This window comes from Panulirus ornatus, chromosome 16 (genome assembly GCF_036320965.1).
Source record: "Panulirus ornatus isolate Po-2019 chromosome 16, ASM3632096v1, whole genome shotgun sequence".
Lineage (NCBI taxonomy): Eukaryota > Metazoa > Arthropoda > Malacostraca > Decapoda > Palinuridae > Panulirus > Panulirus ornatus.
In genome coordinates this window covers 33,751,082-33,770,095 of record NC_092239.1, presented here as the reverse complement: position 1 = coordinate 33,770,095, position 19,014 = coordinate 33,751,082, and the positions used below count along the sequence as shown (strand labels likewise).

The following is a 19,014-nucleotide window of genomic DNA, read 5'->3' as shown; positions in this document are numbered from 1 at the left end:
CTTTTGCTGAGGAAGCTTTAGCTGCTATTAACCATTTCCATGAGTCACTCTCATCATTTGTGTTGGCTTTGTCCTTAGATATTTTTGTCATCCTGCAGTTATGGCAGGATATTATTAGACAGATCCTGCTGTGACAAAGAAGGGAAACATTACTGACAAATGGGCATTTGTCAGTAATTGTAGAGCATAGAGGCATACTGATTTGACAAGAGAATATAGTGTTGGCTCATCAACTGTCAATGAAATTTAGGCTTAGAAATAACAATTCTTTAGGGCTTATGCAGAATCAGTCAGAGATTATTTTTTTATGATTAGAATGAGCATCCATTGGTTTTGCAATTTCTCATGCTGCCCTGAGACCCATACATGGGTAAAAGTCTTGAAGTTGGTCTCTGACTACCTGCTCTTCCCTGCAAAAAGTTATTTCATAAACAGGTAGTTAATGGTGTGGCACTAAAGGCTAAGAAGCAGCACTGGAGTTCAGCAGTTATGAAGATTCATTTCCATGGACACCTCCTTGTGGGTGTTCCCAAAGGGAACAGGCATCAGACATGCAAATAGATAGTTAGATAAAATTTAAACCTAAATTAGATGTACCTAACTCTGTTAAGGTTATGATGCATTTAGACCACAATCTGCAAGCCCCCCAAAAAAATAATGGTGTGCTTCTTGCTTGGTTACAGGCATTACAGATTCAAGATTCTACACCTGTATGTGTTTTCCTCCAGTTATGTTTATGAATTTAAACTTTAAGTTTCCTTCTGTGTGTAACTCAAAAGTATTTGAGGTGCAAAGAATTGTGCTTTATTTCAGTAAATATTTATGAAGGTGTGAGGTGTGCATCTGAATGAAATTGGTAACTTTATATCATGGCAAATCAACGTTTTAATGTTGAAGCCTCTCATTTTCATGTTGTTTCATAACTGCTTGATCCAGGCCTTTAGAATGATTTCTGCCTTTAGGTTCTCCTATAAAGGAGTTTTCATCCCATTTTTTTAATGATTATGTATTATGTATTACTGTTTATTCGACTCTTACTAGTGCTAATGATGTACCCATACATATTGTTTCCTTTACATCCAGATTACCTGTAGTGACCATCACAAGCTTTGACAGACCAAACCTTTATTTTGAGGTGAAGATGAAAAAAAAGGATGTTGCATTAGATATTCTTCCTCTTATGATAAAAGATCAGAATGGAAAATACTCTCCAGAGGGACCCACAATTGTTTACTGTCCCACAAAAAAGGCTACAAAAGAAGTAGCAGAAGCATTGAGAGGTTAGTATAGAAATGTTTTAAGTGCTTGAGATATGGTTAAGTAAGTTGTCCACGTTCAGGTGTGCATACCCTCATACTGTATCTGTTTTGCCACACCTATCTTTATATTGTCAACCTCTATAATCTTCTTGTTTTTTTATCACATGTCCTTGAGAAACATGAAAATAGATTGTCTGGATATTTGATCGATAACATTTATCTATGAGTTCTGTTTATTGAAGTTCAAGCATTATTGAGAGAGGTATTTTACTTTTAGATGTTCTGTCTCCCAGTGCTGATTTATTTTTATCACTTCTCTGTTGCCTCACTTGCAATTCTTATACTTCCCTCGTCCTAAGAGTTGTTCTTGTTTTCTCTCTCGTCCTTTTCTTTTTTTTTTTTTTTTTTTTTTTTTTTTTGCCTCTAGCTGTAGTCTGTGTTTATTAGTATCTATCTGTGTTTATATCTCTGATGCTCATATCCTCCAAGAACTCCCAATGAGTGAGTAACCTCAGCAAAAGTTTCTACATATCCCAGTCCTTACATGCATTATTCTCCCATTTAGTGAATATTTTGATATAATTTTATCCCAGGGATAAGAAAAAGATTACTGCCCATGTGTGTGTTGTAGAATAGGAGTGGGAGTTGGAGGTTGAAAATCCTCTTCTCTTGTACCAAAAGGAACAGAAGAAAGAGCCAAATGAGAATACTTTTTCCTGGATATGATACTTTCATTACAGTTTAATCTTGAGCAAAGAGCAAAGTTGTCAAGAGTAATTCTCTTGAAAATCCCTGTTTTATCTTTTTTCTTTCTTATATTTTTTGGTTGTTAGTTTCTAGTAGACCTCTATCCAGTGGTAAGAAATATAGGTTTTGAAGTATGAGAAAACATTTCTATTGGCAGAACCCTGTGTGCATCTGTTTATTTTCCTATGCCCTCTATACCAACTTAAAATATTGGCCTTAGGGATAGATTAAAGTGTCTAGTAAGTTATGAGGATTGCTAGCCATCTGGTTTTGCCTTAGCACCTTGCCATGATGTTAAAGACATGGATAAATTGCTGTGTGACTACTGGGTCTCTGTTAATGAGCATCAGCCAACCTAATCAATTTGGTCATTGAAAAGGGTGAATTATCATGAATGCATCCTTCTTTAAGGATGCATATTGATGGTTCAGTCCCCTCTGTGCATGCTTGCATGCAAGGACTTCTCTTTATTATAGTCACTGGGCTCTGTCTGTAGTAGAGCAATGGTATTTCATGCCTGAAACTTACATTTTACTCTGCATGAAAAGCCTTATAAATAACTAATAAGTTGATATGGTAATATGAATGTATACTTTGAATGATTCATCCTTTTTACAGGGTCAGGAGTAAATTGTAGGATGTATCATTCTGGAATGACAATAGATGCACGCAAGTCATCTCATGAAGAATTTGTATATGACAAGGTAAGTAGTATTTGTTTTCATCTGTTTACTGTCAAGTTCATTTACTTCTCAGAATATGTGATGAATCTGTAGATGAACTAGAAGTTTACTATCATAGAATATGGTTAACAGTTCTTTGAAGAAATAAAACTTTATCTGTTGTTTACGCATAAGTGCACACCATTTTGAAGGTACGATAAGAAGTGTTGGATTGAAGTTTGGTAAGGAGTCCAACAGGTATGGAGACTTTTGCCATGGCCACCCCCATGAGGGAATTCCCAAAGGACATGGGCATCAGTGATTTAGATAGATTATCATTACTGTTTTACTGAAATTTAAGGCTAGTAAGGATTGTTATTAGTAGTAACTAATCTAGGCTATTATGAAAAAAGCAATGAAATCGGATAAGGAAAAGTATTTAAATGTTTTGAAACTGTAGGAGAAAGTGCTAGAGAGGAATTGAGTGATGAATAAGCATGAACCTTAAGGTTTGAAAAGCTACTGGCAGTGGTAGAAGAACAGAATCAAAAGTCATTTCCCTTGGATGAAAAGGTAAAGGAACTGAAGAATGAACTGAAATATTTTAATATGATAATGAATCTGTTATAGTAATAGTCAGTAGGTAGTTAGCAGTCTCCGACCTGAGAGTTATCAGAAAGGTTTTCTTGATATAATGCCTAATGAATACAGAATTTTTCAAAGCAAGAGAATTAACATGTACAGCATAATACTTTATTACATTTGCAGTAGTGTATTTTAGGGTGTGTGGGAGTAAGTTAAGTTGATTGTGTTTGTTCATATACTTGATTATTGTTATACTTCAACTGTGGATTCATAGTGTAAGCCATCTTTCTACAGAGGAGACAGTTGTAAGGAAAATTTTGCACAAAGTGATCTTTTCATGGGAGCAAATGGTGCATTTCCTCATGTGATATCATTAACATATAATGTTTTTCATACATATTTGCCATTTTCCTTGTTTAATATCATGTTATTCCCATATGATATCATATTCATTGGTCTTTGGAAGTTTTAGGTCTTCGTTAGTTTAATACTCCTTTTTAAGTGGTTACAAAAAGGGTTTTGGATTGGTACCCTCACATTATTAACAGTTATTCTCTTATTTGTATATTTAGGTAGACCTCATAGTTGCTACAGTTGCCTTTGGAATGGGAATAAATAAGCCTGATGTTCGAAGAATCATTCATTATGGAGCACCAAGCAACCATGAATCTTACTATCAGGAAATTGGTCGTGCAGGAAGGGATGGTCTTCCTTCAGTTTGTACTGTAATTTATGCACATGAAGATTTTGCTGTCCATAGGTACAGTATTACTTTTTCTGTATTTTTCTTGAACAGCATTTATGACAGAAGGAGAAACGTATGACAGTAATTTGAAATACACCTAGGAGTTTGTCTATTTTTTTGTGATGTCAACATGGTTGTTTGATATTTTTTGTGGATGTGGCTCTGTGTGAAATGATGAAGTGTGGTGATACCATTTTCTTGCTAAACATGTGAAACAAAAGTGAGATTACCTTAGTTGTATGTATATGATAATTAGCTATGAGCTGAATCTTTTAACCCTTTTCATATTGATTTTTGAACCTTGTTTAAAGTAGGGGTATCCAACCTGGGGTACATTTGCACTTCTCATTGGGTACTTAGGGGTCTGAGAGCATAACCATGGTGTACACTGCTGTACACCATGAGTAATGTAGAACCTAAGTAGTATAGAACACCCTCGTCACAAATCGGTATAAAATCCTTTTGTAGTCTCTTGCAGATTTCATGATTAAATAATTTAAAATCAAAGTAATTTTATCGATTTTTGATCCTTAATTTATAGGGGTATATAGGAACCTGTCAGAATGCCCAAGGGGTACAGAGGAACAAAAAAGTTGGGAACCCTTGGTTTAAAGGATGACAGTGTAAGCTGCAGTAAGTAGAGTAAGGATAGTGGGTCATTATGTGGTGAAATGGTCTGACCATATGGAAAGAATAAGTAAAGAGGCTTGAGTAAGAAGATATTCCTGTCAGAATTGGAAGGAGCAAAGGGGAGGGAAGAGACTGAGAAGGGAATGGATAGGTGGAGTGAAAGAGACTTTGATTTACCATGGCTTGAACAATTATGAGGGTGAGGGGTATGCAAGGGATAGAGTGAATTGGAGTGATGTGGTATTCAGGAATGGCATTTGGTTGGCCCAGGGGATATTGAGTGATCAGTGGAAGCCACAGAATAGTTTGTAGAACTTGGCTGTGTATGGGGACTCGGGTGCATCATACATACTGCTAGAGATTAAAAATGAGCAAATGAGGCTATTTCTTGTTCTGAGTGCTGCCTTACTAATATGGGAAATGGCAAGTGTAAAAAAAAAAAATGGGTCATTGGACAGATGCATGCAGAATAGAATAGAGTGAGTGGTGAAGAGCTTCAAGGATGATATCCTATTAAAAAGATAGTTTTGATAGAGTACTTATATAGATTGGGCTTGTGGACATGGTGGATATGGAGAAAATTACTTGAATATTCTGATTTGATGATTTGAATAGTAGATTTAGAGGAAGGGTGAAGGTAACTGTAAAGACAAACTGAGTGAGAGTATTATGACAGGTACAGAAATGAGTCAGCATCTTGATGCGAAGAAGAGGCACTGAAGGAGTGATCTAGTTAAACTGTAGGTTGTAGAATTTTGATTATTATTGTCCTTGCAAGCAGTTTCACAACAGTGAATTATATTTCAGGTTTTTCTTAAGTCAAATAAAATCAGAAGCATACCATAATCACCGTAAGTTGATGATGAATAAAATGGAAAGATTTCTAAGCCTTACTACCTGTCGTCGAGCAGAAATTCTCTCGCACTTCTCCTCAAGACCTCATAGTAATACACCAGAGAAAAACTGTTGTGACAACTGCACGAAAATGTAAGTATTACTTTTTTATACCAATTTATCTTCCTGTCTAGGTAGTCTATTTCTGTAAGTGTTGATGGATCAGTTCAGCTTTCCCTATCAACAGCAGGTTTATTCAGGGTTCTGTCCTTTTTCCTATGCATTCCTTTCTTATGTTCCTTCAGTAAATTAATGAACTCTCATGCTGATGGTTATCCTCTGTGCTCCTTAACTTTTTGAATATCTGCTATGTATTTTATCATCTGTGTGTTTGATCATAAATACTACTATGACTTGGAAGGATTTCCAGTTGGGACAGACATTACCAAGATAGATTTAAGACTACTGAAACTTAATTTCATCTTATATTTTATCCTGGAACTCCTCATAATTTTTCTCTTTCTTTTGATGACTCAGATTTCCCCAGTGTAACAAATAAATCTGTCTCTCTATCTATATCTCCGATGTCCATTCCCTCTGGAAACTCCCTCGAGTGGGTGGCCACAGCAGAAGAGTCTCCATAACTGGTGAACTCCAGTGCCACTTCATATCCATTAGTGCCTCACCTTTAACAGGCCAATGGCTGAGGGAAACTCTTGTGTAGTTTTCTGGAGGCTCTTACCTAATGTTCCTACCAACTGTTTGTAACTAATGTTCCTGTTTAATGTTCCTAATACTTCTACCTAATGCTCCTGCCTACTACTTCTACCTGTGTCTGCCTAAAGCTCCTGCTTAATGTTCCAATCCACTTCTATTTGTTGCTCCTACCATTTTACCATAAGGCAGGGCTACCACATATTGCTCACTACAGAAAAATCTATTGTTATGAGGAATGAATTGTGTATGTTAGTGCTGCCAAGTATTATGTGTGATGAGGAGAGATTGTATGTTTGTGGGCTGAATGTCGGCAGTCTTCCTATGGATTAGGCAGAAAATAAAGATAGCTGCCTATGTCAGAGGAGTGCAATTTGACAACAATGGAAGTGCTGGCTCACTGTGCAGCTGTCATTAACCTTCCCAATACCTTGACGGGTAGTACTGGTAATAAACCTCCCTGGTTGGTGATTGCCTACCAACTAGATATAGGTAGTAAAGGTAGTATTACAGTAACAAATAATAAATCTTGGATACTCGATATTAGACATTACACATACCCTAAGAAAATGGCAAGTGTGTTAAGATGCTGAATATTTGTCTCTCATGAACATGTTCCAATTATACAATGGTTTGATTCATCTTTTGATGGAATACAGTGTTTCTATTTCTGCATATGTACTTGATTAGCATCGAATGTTAAGCATTTTAACTTTCAAGGTCTCCCACTGCATTATTAGTTTTCTTGCTGTCATTTGTAGGTACTACTTCAGTTTTTGCACATGAATTCTGTGGCTTGCAAGCCTCTACCATTGGCTTAGCTAGTCCCTGTAGTACTGGGCTAACCACTCTGTCTCATAACTGCTGTGTTACTGATGTCACCCCATAGATGAATTATTGTGATTTATCTTACCTCATCCTGCGCTGCAAAGCATAAGAACTCCATACTAATTTATGCATTTCTGAACATCTGTGACAAGCCTTTGAAAAGAAAAGTTTTTCACCTCCTCAGTTTGGCATTGGCTCTAGTCTTAAGTGGCCAATGATAGACCATCTTTCTTTGGTTCCTGACCTTTTATATAGTAGTTTGAGGTGTTGTGGGCATATTGAGAGAATGGATATGGGAGGAAGGACTGAAAGATAAGATTTCAGTGAATTATGTTGAAGTAATGGGGAAATAGGTATGTGTGCAAGAGAAGCCAAATGGTAGATGAATATATTAAAGTTGTATGTATAATGGTTAAGGTTGGTATTTGGAAATCACTGAATTAAGATGAGGCATCGAAATTCTTTTGTTTTAATTTTGAAGTCAATGGACTGAACCAGGTTGTATGAAGTGGTCAAGGGAAACCATGGGAAGGCCTATGGAGCCTGATTATGGATAATGGATGTCAGCAAAAAAGGTCTTATTTTGTTCAATTCCTGGTGCTACCTTGCTGATGTGGGAAATAGCAAGCAATTATGAAAAAATTTGAATATTGTATAAAAAGAAGCTTCGCTTTGAATAACATGTAAAAAGAAACTCTTAGCTGCAAGCATATAGGATGCAGAGATGATGTTTTGATCTTTGATTTTGCATACATTTGTGTTTAACTAAAATAGAATTTTTGAATGAAAATTTCTCTCTTAGCATTGAATTTTCGTGATATGTAGCATTCTCATTTTCACCAGGCTTTCCGGCCATGGCACTAGCAAAAGAGTGTCTAGGGTAGAATCTGCTCTTGATGCTGATGGAAAGTATGATTTTACAGACGACTCTATGAATCTCATGAAGACAGTAGAGGTATGTACTTTCTTGTAAAGTTATTTTTTCACAGAAGCTGTGTGAACATCTGAGCGAGCACCTATTCATTGGGTATTTAAAACACTGTGTTTCCTGGGTCTTAAGTAAATGAAATTTAAAGTAATTTGCATTTTTGTAAAAAAATAGAAAATAGGTTAATACAAACTAATTTTCACTTTTCCTTTTGCTTTAGTTTTATGAATACACACCCTCACACACACACACACACACACACACAAAAACAACAAACAAACAAACACTATGACCTGCCATAGGGTCAAAAAATGTAAAAATGGCCCACTTGCATAAAAGTTTGGCCAACGCAGCCTTAGGGGAATTGAGTTGGAGTGGTCTTCTCAGTGATTTCTGGCAAATCCTTGTGGGCCCCTCCTTTACAGAACATCAGTGGTGCTTTGTTTACAGTGTTGCTGATATACTGCTTGACTTTTGCTGAGGTTGAAATCAACTTGTAACCCTTAGTCAGTGGTAGGAAGGCAGAGGTAGAAGTTACTCATGTCCTGACTAGTTTACTGATGATAAACTAGGGGAATAAAGTTGGAGAGTGTCTCCTTGTGATGCATCGTGAGATCAGAACATCTTTGGAGCTGTATTACAAGTAACCCTAGCTTATGTTGTGGAATTATCTGTTACTAGAACTTTGATGTGGCATAGATGACAGAATCCAAGGTTATGTTGTTGGCCAACTGTTTCAGGTACATGGGTAAGTTGCTCCAGAATAGATTATTAATGGAACTTTGGTTTTGGGTGTTTTCGTACCACTGACTGTAGTTTTTAAACTTATTTAGCTGCCACAGGTCTGATTTTCAATGGAGTCCCCTTTTTATGGACAGACAGGTGGAAGGTGGTTCCAGGAGTTCAGATATTTCTCTGTGAAGATGTTGTCAGTGCATTTACAAGTTGAACTTCAGTTTCAGATAACACAGTGATATGTGCTTCCATTCCTGTTCCCTTTGTGATTAACCCTTAGGCTGTCATTTCCATCCTTCCAAAGAAACATGAGAAGACTTTTTAAGCATATGGCTGGCAATATTTTTGTAGTGTGCAGTTGACTGATGAGAATTATTTCTTCAGCAGTTATTAGTGAATTGTTGCATCTGTACTGTAATTGGTTAGAAGTCTGTGAACCATAGAACAATATTTTTAGATGCTACCAAAAATTTTTTTCTATCCACAGGGATGTAATGCACAGGTTTCTATTGGAACTCTTACATTTATACTTCGAGGATCCAATAACCAACGGGTGAAACCACACTGGAAGACGTTAGTAACATTTGGTGCTGGAAAAAATCGTAGTGAATCATACTGGAAAGCACTTGGTTAGTATTATCATCTCACCTGTATACCAGAATCTGCCTTATGTGCATATGTTCATTCTTATTCATTTATTTGTTTTACTTGATTGTCATTTCCTGCATCAGCGAAGTAATGTCAGGAAACAGACGAAGAATAGCCCATCCACTCGTATACACATATACATATACATAAACACCCACACACGCACATATACATACGTATGCATACACATACACAGACGTAACATATATACACATGTACATATTCATCCTTGCTTGCCTTCATCCATTCCTGTCACTACCCCGTCCCACTGGAAACAGCATTGCTACCCCTTGCTTCAGCGAAGTAGCCCCAGGAAAAGATACAAAAAGGCCACACTTATTCACACTCAGTCTCTAGCTGTCATGTGTAATGCATCGAAACCACAACTCCCTTTCCACCTCCAGGCCCCACAGACCTTTCTATGGTTTACCCCAGACGTTTCACATGCCCTGGTTCAGTCCATTGACAGCACGTCGACCCCAGTGTACCTTCAATCTATTCAATCTATTCCTTGCACCCCTCTCACCCTCCTGTATGCTTAGGCCCCGATCACTTATTAACTGCATTGCAGTACATGTAAAACCAGTTAGGTGGAAGAGATAATGCAGACAGTTTTTTCCAGTTGTGAGGCTTAGTCTGAGCAAGAAGTCTGAAAACAGATGAATTATGTTTGTGAGTGATTATACTTGCTAGTGTATATGTCTCATGTTAGCTCAGTCTGCCTGCTGACGAGGTGTTTACACTCTCATTCTACCTCATAATGCAAGTTCATTGACACCGCAGACTTGTAAGGGAAAGAAGTCTTAGTCACCTTCCAGTGGAGAAATAAAACTCACCCTTCAACTCAGGTTTTCTCTTAGCTTGACATGCTGTCATATTTAATGCGTGAATCAAAATTTGGAGGTTTTCTTCCAGCTTGCAATGGTGTCATATTTAATGTGTCAATCAAAATTTGGAGGAATAAATGTAGAGAAGGATGAAATATACTTGAAAGAATTTCTAAATGTTAGTCAGGAGAGATGAAAATCTTTCATTCTCATGAAATAGCTTTCTAGAAAAGGGCAAATAATACGTACTCCTTTGAATAAAAGATTACATGCTAATGATTATGAAGCTGGTACAGAAGTAAGAATTTTGAGTGAAAAACAGAACATTTAAGAAAAGGTTAATTGTGAATCAGTTCATCTTCCACACAAGAAGCATCATTTACATAAGTTCAGCCCCAGAAAGAGATCATTATCCAGGACCTTAGTTCAGAATTCATCAAGATGGAATGCCCCCTATCCTAGTAATTTTTTCTCGTATGAAAATAGGCACTTACCACTCAAGAAGATTATGAGAAGAAATGTTTATGTAAAGAAGATTAGAGATGTATTGGTGAAAGATGACCAAAGGGGATAAAGGTTATGTTTTCAGGAGAACTAGAGCATAATAGTTGAAATCATCTGTCCATTTGTATCCATCAGGTCCAAACTTAATTGTCTGTTTTGTTTAACTGTATGCTTTCAAATATGTGGCCCATATCAAGTTTAAATTATGAACTGATTTATTGGGAGATAGAGTGGATCTGAAAATATATTGTGTAGTGGATTTTCATGTTTATGTATTGAATATTGCTTGCTGAGTATATGAAATCTTGCTTTATTAACATTTAGTGAGCTTACTATGCACAGCACATTTATTCTTGAAGTTGATGGAGTGAAGGATGTTTTGAATAATCAATGCCTGATTGAGCAGAAAGGTGTGAGGCATGTGTAAGATGGAGGGAACTGGAGCTGTGTGATATACAGGGGGCAACATGCTGTCAGTAGGCTCAGTAAGGGCATATGAAGCTGCAATGGGAAACTGCGGAAGGGTCTGTGGTCTTGGTTATGGATAGGGGTTTCTGGTTTTGGTACATCTAGAGAATAGCTGTGAGCAAATGATGCCATTCTTTCTTTGTTCATAGCTCTACTACACTATATGGAAAATGATAGACAAGTATTATAAAAGATAGACATTATGATATATTTCTCTGACTTATGTATGTATTCTATTTTCCAGAAAAGATGTTAGTTTTTGCTGAGTACCTCTCAGAGACAACTATACAAAGTGGAGGGGGAGGTAGAGGATTTCGAGGTCGTGGTCGTGGAGGTTGGATTCGATCTTCTACCTTCTCATATGATGCAATAGGACTCGCCAGACGAGGATATATTGCCTTGAAAGATCCAAAGTTAGTATATTTTTCACATGAGCCTGTAAAATAGAGTACTTAGGATATTAGGAATTAATCTGATTTCTGAAAATTAGAGATTATTTGATTAACATTTAGCTAGTTGAAGTTTGCTTAACCTTTTAAAAGCACAGATTATATGGTTGAGGTTGCCAAAGTGGTTCTATGAAAGGATTTTCAAGGATTTTCTCAAAAAGATAAAAATTTCAAGGGAAATATACAGATAAACATAATGATTAATGAAAATGATGGGGTCCATGGAAATTTGCAAAGTAATAGACTTTTATGGGAATTTCTTTTAGACCTTAAACTCTGTTGGGTGGAGTCTAGAGGGTCTGTTTGAACCCAAACTAGATATGTTTAAGTCCATGAGAATGGGGATTTACTATAATGTCGATGTACATTCCTATTTATCTATGATTGTCAGTGTCAGTATTTTAGTGGGTTATAGATTGCCTCATTCAAATTTTTTTTTTTATTTTCATCCATTCTTTTAACAGACTACTTGTCTGCTTTTTTTAAGAACATCTACCAAATATTTCTCTCTTACTTTTTCCCAGTACTGTAATGTCTGCCTTTCATTGATTTTATTTTTCTTTCAAAGTAATTTTCAGTACCCGCTATCTTTAGATTTTTCATGCTGCCCCTTTCATTTCGCAGCCTGTCTTTGCAGTTTGTGCCATCCTGTTCTTGCATTATTCATGTGCATTCACTTTATTTCAAACTCATTTTGTACTGCCTTGTCAACATTCCTTGGCTTCTTATACAGTTTTAATTATGAGTTCTTTTTTACTCTTTTACTCCTTACCTCCTCACTTTTTAATCCATTTACTTTGTCTTTCACAGTCCAGAATTGAAGTTAACGAACTAAGTTAAACTATTCACAGATGCAAAATTTTATTGCAACCATCATCAACAATGTTAGATGAGCTCCGTTATGTCATCAAGATAGAAAGACCCAGTCTTAAAACTACTAATGGGGAGTCCTCCTATCGACGCATATTCAACCCAAGGTATGCCACTTACATTTCCTTATTCTGCACATTTGAAGGTTTTTTCATAAAGCATTTAGAAAATTCATGCACACTGAAGTGAAGAATAGGTTTTTTTTTGAAAGATAACTTGTGCATTTTCCTATATTTGAGTAATGGGAAGGAGAGTGCTTTAGGAGATTACATCTGTCCCCTTCCTGAATCACAGGGGGCGTGTTTTAGGAAGATTGCATAAAAGGTGTGAAACCAGTACTATGACTAGTTTTGATTTTGAGTCGTGCCATCTATAGAAAGGTTTGATGTAATGTAACTTGCCTCACAACTTGAGAAAATTTTACCACAGATTTTGTGCTGTTGTTTTCCAGCATCTAAAGAATTGAAAGTCAAAGACCCCTAAACTTTTGTTTGATTTTTATGACACTAATAGAGTGGTAATTGAGATGGTGATGGGAAAGAGCAGTATGGCTCAAGGACAGGTAGAAGATATGTGATCACTTGTTTTGAAAGTAAAAAGCAAAGTCCATAAAGAATTGTGTAATTTAGTAGGGCTGTCAACATTGCAAATGTCCGTAAAGAATTGTGTAGTTTAGTAGAGCTATCAACATTGCACATGTCTGTAAAGAATTGTGTAATTTGATAGAGCTATCAACATTGAGTAATTCTATGTCAGTCTCAGTATACAATTTTTTCTTTTCTTTCATGCTTGTTCACTGTTTCCTGTGGTAGTGAGGTAGCACCAGGAACAGATGGAGAAAGACCTCATTCACTCATCCCATTTTTTTACTGTCTTGTGCAATGCACTGAAACCACTGTCTCCTATACACAACCAGACCCCATGGACCTTTCCATGGTATCCCCTGACTGCTTCATATTCCCTGGTTCAGTCCATTGACAGCATGTCGCCCCATGTATATACCACACCCATTTATTACCTAGTTGATTAAACCTCCTCACACCACATATTGTCCTCGTACATTTCATTTCCAATACATCTGTCCACCTCTGCACATCTTCATTTATATCTCATGCCTTATATCCTTTCAACATTGCTGGGACTACAATACCTTCAAGCATACCAAATACTCAGGAAACATGTTTTATACATATTACTATCCTTGGGGATATGGAAAAATGAATATTGTCCTCATATTAGCTGTGTGCCATGGAAGTTGATTAAGAGGGGCATGATTGGTGATTGAAAATTCTCCTCCCCCGTATTACTTTCCATAAGAAGAGGCCAAGAGAGAATCTTTTCCTTTAAAGCTCTTTCATATGTTCCGGATAAAACCTTGCTTACACAGGGAAGGCAAATGAATGAAAGAAATGCAAATTACACCAGACCATGTAACCCTAGAACCATTTTTGTGGGGCTCCTGTTGTTTCATGACTGTACTCCATGTGGGAGCAGGGCAAGGTGGGCTCTTTAGGGATGAGAAGGTCCTTGACAATGCTGTACTCTTTCCTATCCACTGATAATGATACAGTCTTGTTGAAGGTGACTTTATACTTGCAGTTTTGCTACTGCATGTACATATATGCATACATATAGACTCTGCCTGCAAGTGGTGATATCACAAATAGAAATGTTATTTTCGGTGAGGCTGTAGCATTGTCAATGGATAAGGAGTACACTATTGTTTAGGAATTTCTTGCTTGGAGGGACTCCATCATTTCCCTGCTCCTGCTTACATTGCAGCCTCAAAGCTGCAAGAGCTCCATAAAACAGATCCTAGGGAAGTATGTTTTATTGTAAACAAGTTTAATGTTTTTAGATATATGTATATTCATATTATTATGTAATACATATTTACAAATTTGAGTTTACTTTTGCAGTGAGTTTCTAAGTCGGCAAGCAGACAAGAAACTTTTCCCGAGAACCCCAGGCATTGTATCTGCTAATGCGTCATCTACTGGAAGAACTTACAGTTTAGTAAACAAAGATGAGAGACAGGAAATCGAGGAACCCCAAGATCCAAGGGAAGAAAAATTAAAGGTTTGTAAATTTTGAGGTGTATGTGAAAACATTTACTTTGTACCATGTAGTGACTATCATTGCAAGTCCCTCATAGTTTGATGTGATATATAGGAGGAGGATATCACTCATGTTCCATTTATTCACCTCTCTTATATTGTAAAAGTACCTATTTACATCTTAAACAAGTTTCTTGCTAAATTTCATGTTATGTCCTTTAGTTGCTCTGTTTTTACATCTCTCGAAGAACTGTTCATTGGCCACATCATTAATGTTTATAAATGCAAATGTTGTGATCAGGCCACACCTCACTCCTCTCACATCCAAGGTGGGCAGTTTAAAGCCTTTGGTCATCAAGGATATATAATGTGGCTGAGGACAAGGTAGTGAAGGAGGTAAGTGTGAGAGTCTTGGAGTGAGGGGTGGATCCGCAGTATGGTCGGGTTAAGGAGGCAGTAGTTGTTTGCGGATGACATGATTCTGGTGGCAGACTCCTGACAGAAACCCAGAAGCTTGTGTCTGAGATTGGGAGAGTGTTTGAAGGAAAGAAATTATGGGTTAACACATTTGCATGCTGGGATTTGACTGTTCAATTACCCCCAAGTTGAGTGAGTCATATACAAGCAGCCATCAGCCATCTGTACACGCTTACGATGATTATTGATTTGTGACTGTTCTTGGTCTTACATTCTTCTTTTTTTTTTTGTGATTATATTCATAAATGATGTTTCAATAATGCTGTGTGCACAGAATAGTAAATCGTAAACCAATGCCACAATTACGATGAGTTTTTGGAGACGTGTGCTATTGCTAGTGTTTAAACTAATCATGAATTTATGATGCTGCTTTTGGAATTACATTTTTTCACCTGAATTTGTGTGTAAATCATTTTTTATACTACTGTATACACCATGTAGTAAATCTCAAACCAGCTTTGTGATTATAGTGAGTTATTCATTTCTGCTACCACTAGTGTGTAAATGTTTACAATAATTGAGAGATTTGTGTTGCTTTTTATAACCAAAATAAATGTCTTATGTCACCATTGTCATTACATAAGTTTTTGAGGTGTGTACTTCAGGTGTTGTGTAAATGTCATAATTATATATTATGATGATATTTTTGGTCTTAGAAAGTTTTTTATATGCATTTGTTGGCCATATAATGCATGGGAAAGGTTAGTATGGACTCAAAATGCATATCAAGATACAAAATTGGATTTCAAGTTTTGGTTGCTTATTGCAAATGAAGTTCACCATCATAAAAGTTTTGTTAGTTGCATATGGAGTTACTGGAACACAAAAGTGTTAATCTGAAAAAAAATTAGATGATGAGAGGTAAGATGGGGGTAGGGGGCATAGTGGTTTGCATTAATTGAATGGGGAGGACCTGGGGGAAGTGGAGTGCCTTATGAACTTGGTAGTGGACAAGACAGTGGATAGAACCTTGTGAGAAGTGAATCATAGGTTGGGAGAGTGGCTAAGGTCTAGGGTGCAGTAAAGAACAGGAGAGTTTAGTATTTGTTAGGGCATAGATGGGCATGTTTGAAGGTATTATAGTGCTGGCAGTATTGTATGGATGTGAATCCTTTGCCATGAATGTAGAAAAAAGAAAATGGTGGACATGTTGGAAATGAAATGCCCATGGATTATATGATGTGACAGGGTGTGCTAAAGTGGTTTAGACTTATTAGAGGGAACGAGCAAATAAAGACTTAGTAAGAGGATCTTAGTCAAAATGGGGGAGCAAGGAGGAGGAGGAGATTGAGAAGGAGATGGAAGGATCGAGTGAAGAAGGCTTCAGGGTATTGGGGCCTGAATATTAAGGAGGATGAGAGGCATGTTTGGGATAAAATGCATTGGATCTATGTTGTGTTTGGGAAGGAAGGGTGGGATGTGCTGATATTGGGTTGGACAAGGGCTTATGAAGCAGCCAAGGTAAACCATGTGTTTGTTAGGCTCTGGTTTCAGTATATTCTATATTACAGCAAGAGAATGGATGTATGGAAATGTGACTGTTAATCATTTGGTTCTGATGCTACCTCTCTAAGGCAGGAAAAGTAGCTAGGCTAGAAAAATATGTTTTTCTGATTATTTGATACTGTGTGGCACTGGCAACTTGATATTACAGTAATATAGTGTTATTAAAAGTTTTAAGAAGTTACAGGTGTCCCAAGCATCGGATAGTAAAACTGATATGATATTGTTGAATGAAGGACAATTTATTTGTGTTTAATGCTGTGACATCTGCATCCCACAGTTATGTTACTCATAGAAAAAAAGTCTTTAGCATCCACTAGCTCAGGATGCTAGAGTGGTATACAGTCTTAGGTCTTTCCATTCCTTACAGATTGAGCTTTACAAGTCATTAATAGAATTGCGGAATCGTATGGGTGAAGAAATAGGGTTCATGCCGTACCTTGTCGCATCAAACAAAGTCCTGCTGCTGCTGACACAGAAGAGGCCTACAACACTGGAAGCTTTGAGGAAAAGTTAGTTTTTTTTCTCTGTGGTCCAGGTGATCCAGGCATATTGTTACTTTGACTGCTGATATTCATGACTAATGTATAATGTATATGTACGAATGCTAATTCATATATTCATTTGTGTTTCAGCTGAGGGAATGGTGGAAGCAAAAGTTCAAAAGTTTGGTCCTGCACTGGTGGAGCACATTAAATCCTTCTGCCTTAAGAATAATTTGAGTTGTCAGAAGAATGAAAAGCTCACAGATCACATCATTGTAAGTCACAAGTAGAGACTTTCCTCTTACTTCTTCTCTTACCAGACTTGTGCATAATTTTGATAATTTTTAGTTTTACCCTGTATTCAAGTAAATAAAAATGAATTTTTATGACAACCTTGAACAAATGGAGTAACACTGAACAGTAGAGAGAAATGTTTATTAATGAACTTTGGTTGGGATTGATATGATGTATCTAACTTTCAGCCTCCAGTGCATGGGGAACCTAAGCCCTCTACAAGTAATGACAATAGTGGATTTATGTCATCAAGAAAACCTGGCAGTAGCCTTTTGCATGATTCCAAGATGGCTGCATGTGAAGAAGTTGGTAGTGTGTCAGAGTGGATATCTACTTCCAGAAATAAAAGGACAACTAGTCCAGGCGATAACTCTTGTTCATCCGATATGCATGATATTTCTTTAGGTCTTGTACCTAAGACAAACATGAATGAATTTGAAGAGCCTCAAGAAGAGAGAGAGAGAGACTCTTCCCCAAGATCAAATGAATCAGTATGCCAAGAGCCCTCTTCTTCTAATATATTCAAAAGGAAGACTGAAAACTGGGGAGAAGATAATGATAAAAGTTTGTATCGGGTCACTGAAAAAGGTGGAAGTTCTGAAAGTCACTCATTAAAAGATAAAGATAATATTTATTTACCAAAATATACTGTGCCCAAAATGGTGGGGAAAGATTTTGCTGAACATTCTGATTTAATAACAAGAGATGACACAGATTATTTTGGCAGTGATGAATCAGTCTTGAGTAACACCACTCAAGCAGTTAGTTTACCCAGTGAGAACATATCAGAACGAGAAATAGAAAATGCAGAATCTCAGTTATCTAGTCCTGTAATCCACACACCATCTGTTTTTGAGTATTCAATATGCCCAAAACATAAATCTCTTAGCAAAAAGGGAGTGGATTTTGAAGACTCTGATGATGAAAATGATACTACTGATGACTCACAGGAAAAGTATGAACGCATAATTTCAGACAACAAAAGGAAACTGCAAAATGAGGGATGGATCAGTGCTCGTAACATGAAGCAAAAGATAAAGAAAAATTCACTCTTTAAAAAGTGAATAAATTGTGGATTACTTAAGTCTGATACCAAGGCTGTGTATTGCTAATGAAATGCTAAAATTTTAACTGACATTACTAAAGTTGCATTCCATATACAAAAGTTTGTTTCCACATAATTGAATTGCAGCAAATGTGTAAGATGAATATTTTTGATTATTTGATCCCAAGATTTTGATGATTATTTACGAGAGGTATAGAATGGAAATAAACTTTCCATCTGGAAAATACTGATTAATCCACTATAATTAAAGTTAATTTCTCCTTAAAGAAAAACAAAGAATATGGAAGGTGATAAGAAATTTATGCAGTGTGGCAGAGATTGAAATATCTAAGTGCTGAGAGATGACTTCTTGGCAGAGAGTTTTCCAGTTACTTGGTTATTGTCTTCGCCTGTGGTATGGTATAGGCACATCATACAGCAAACCTTTTTAAATTTTCATGGCTTAAGAGAAATTATGATTTTTTAAGCCATGTCTTTGATAAAAAGTAATGACACCAAAACCAGTACCAGTTTAAGATTCATTGAAACATCGAGTTGCACTGGTTGAGGGAACCCCGTGATCATTACGTTAGAAGTACAAATTATATATAGCAGCTAAAGAGTGGATTAGAGAAATAAAATGCAGTTTCTTCATCTGTTCTTGGCTCTACTTCACTGACGTTTGTATTATTTTCTTGCAGTGATAAATATTTAGAGAGA

At 36.7% G+C, this 19,014-nt stretch overlaps 1 protein-coding gene across 2 annotated transcripts in view; it reads left to right on the top strand.

Moving 5' to 3' along the window:
• The window catches only part of LOC139754234 (bifunctional 3'-5' exonuclease/ATP-dependent helicase WRN-like), a 29,646-nt gene extending 10,632 nt beyond the window's left edge, over window positions 1–19,014 (top strand). The window contains exons 8-19 of one of the 2 annotated variants that reach the window (XM_071671543.1): window positions 1,084–1,280; window positions 2,625–2,710; window positions 3,826–4,013; window positions 5,436–5,615; window positions 7,848–7,959; window positions 9,155–9,296; window positions 11,359–11,527; window positions 12,415–12,540; window positions 14,353–14,512; window positions 16,841–16,982; window positions 17,106–17,230; window positions 17,438–19,014. In XM_071671543.1, the coding sequence (XP_071527644.1) occupies window positions 1,084–1,280; window positions 2,625–2,710; window positions 3,826–4,013; window positions 5,436–5,615; window positions 7,848–7,959; window positions 9,155–9,296; window positions 11,359–11,527; window positions 12,415–12,540; window positions 14,353–14,512; window positions 16,841–16,982; window positions 17,106–17,230; window positions 17,438–18,313 (2,503 nt within the window). In that variant the 3' untranslated portion in view covers window positions 18,314–19,014. The remainder of the gene's footprint in view (window positions 1–1,083; window positions 1,281–2,624; window positions 2,711–3,825; window positions 4,014–5,435; window positions 5,616–7,847; window positions 7,960–9,154; window positions 9,297–11,358; window positions 11,528–12,414; window positions 12,541–14,352; window positions 14,513–16,840; window positions 16,983–17,105; window positions 17,231–17,437) is intronic. The other variant, XM_071671544.1, reaches the window with a different exon arrangement.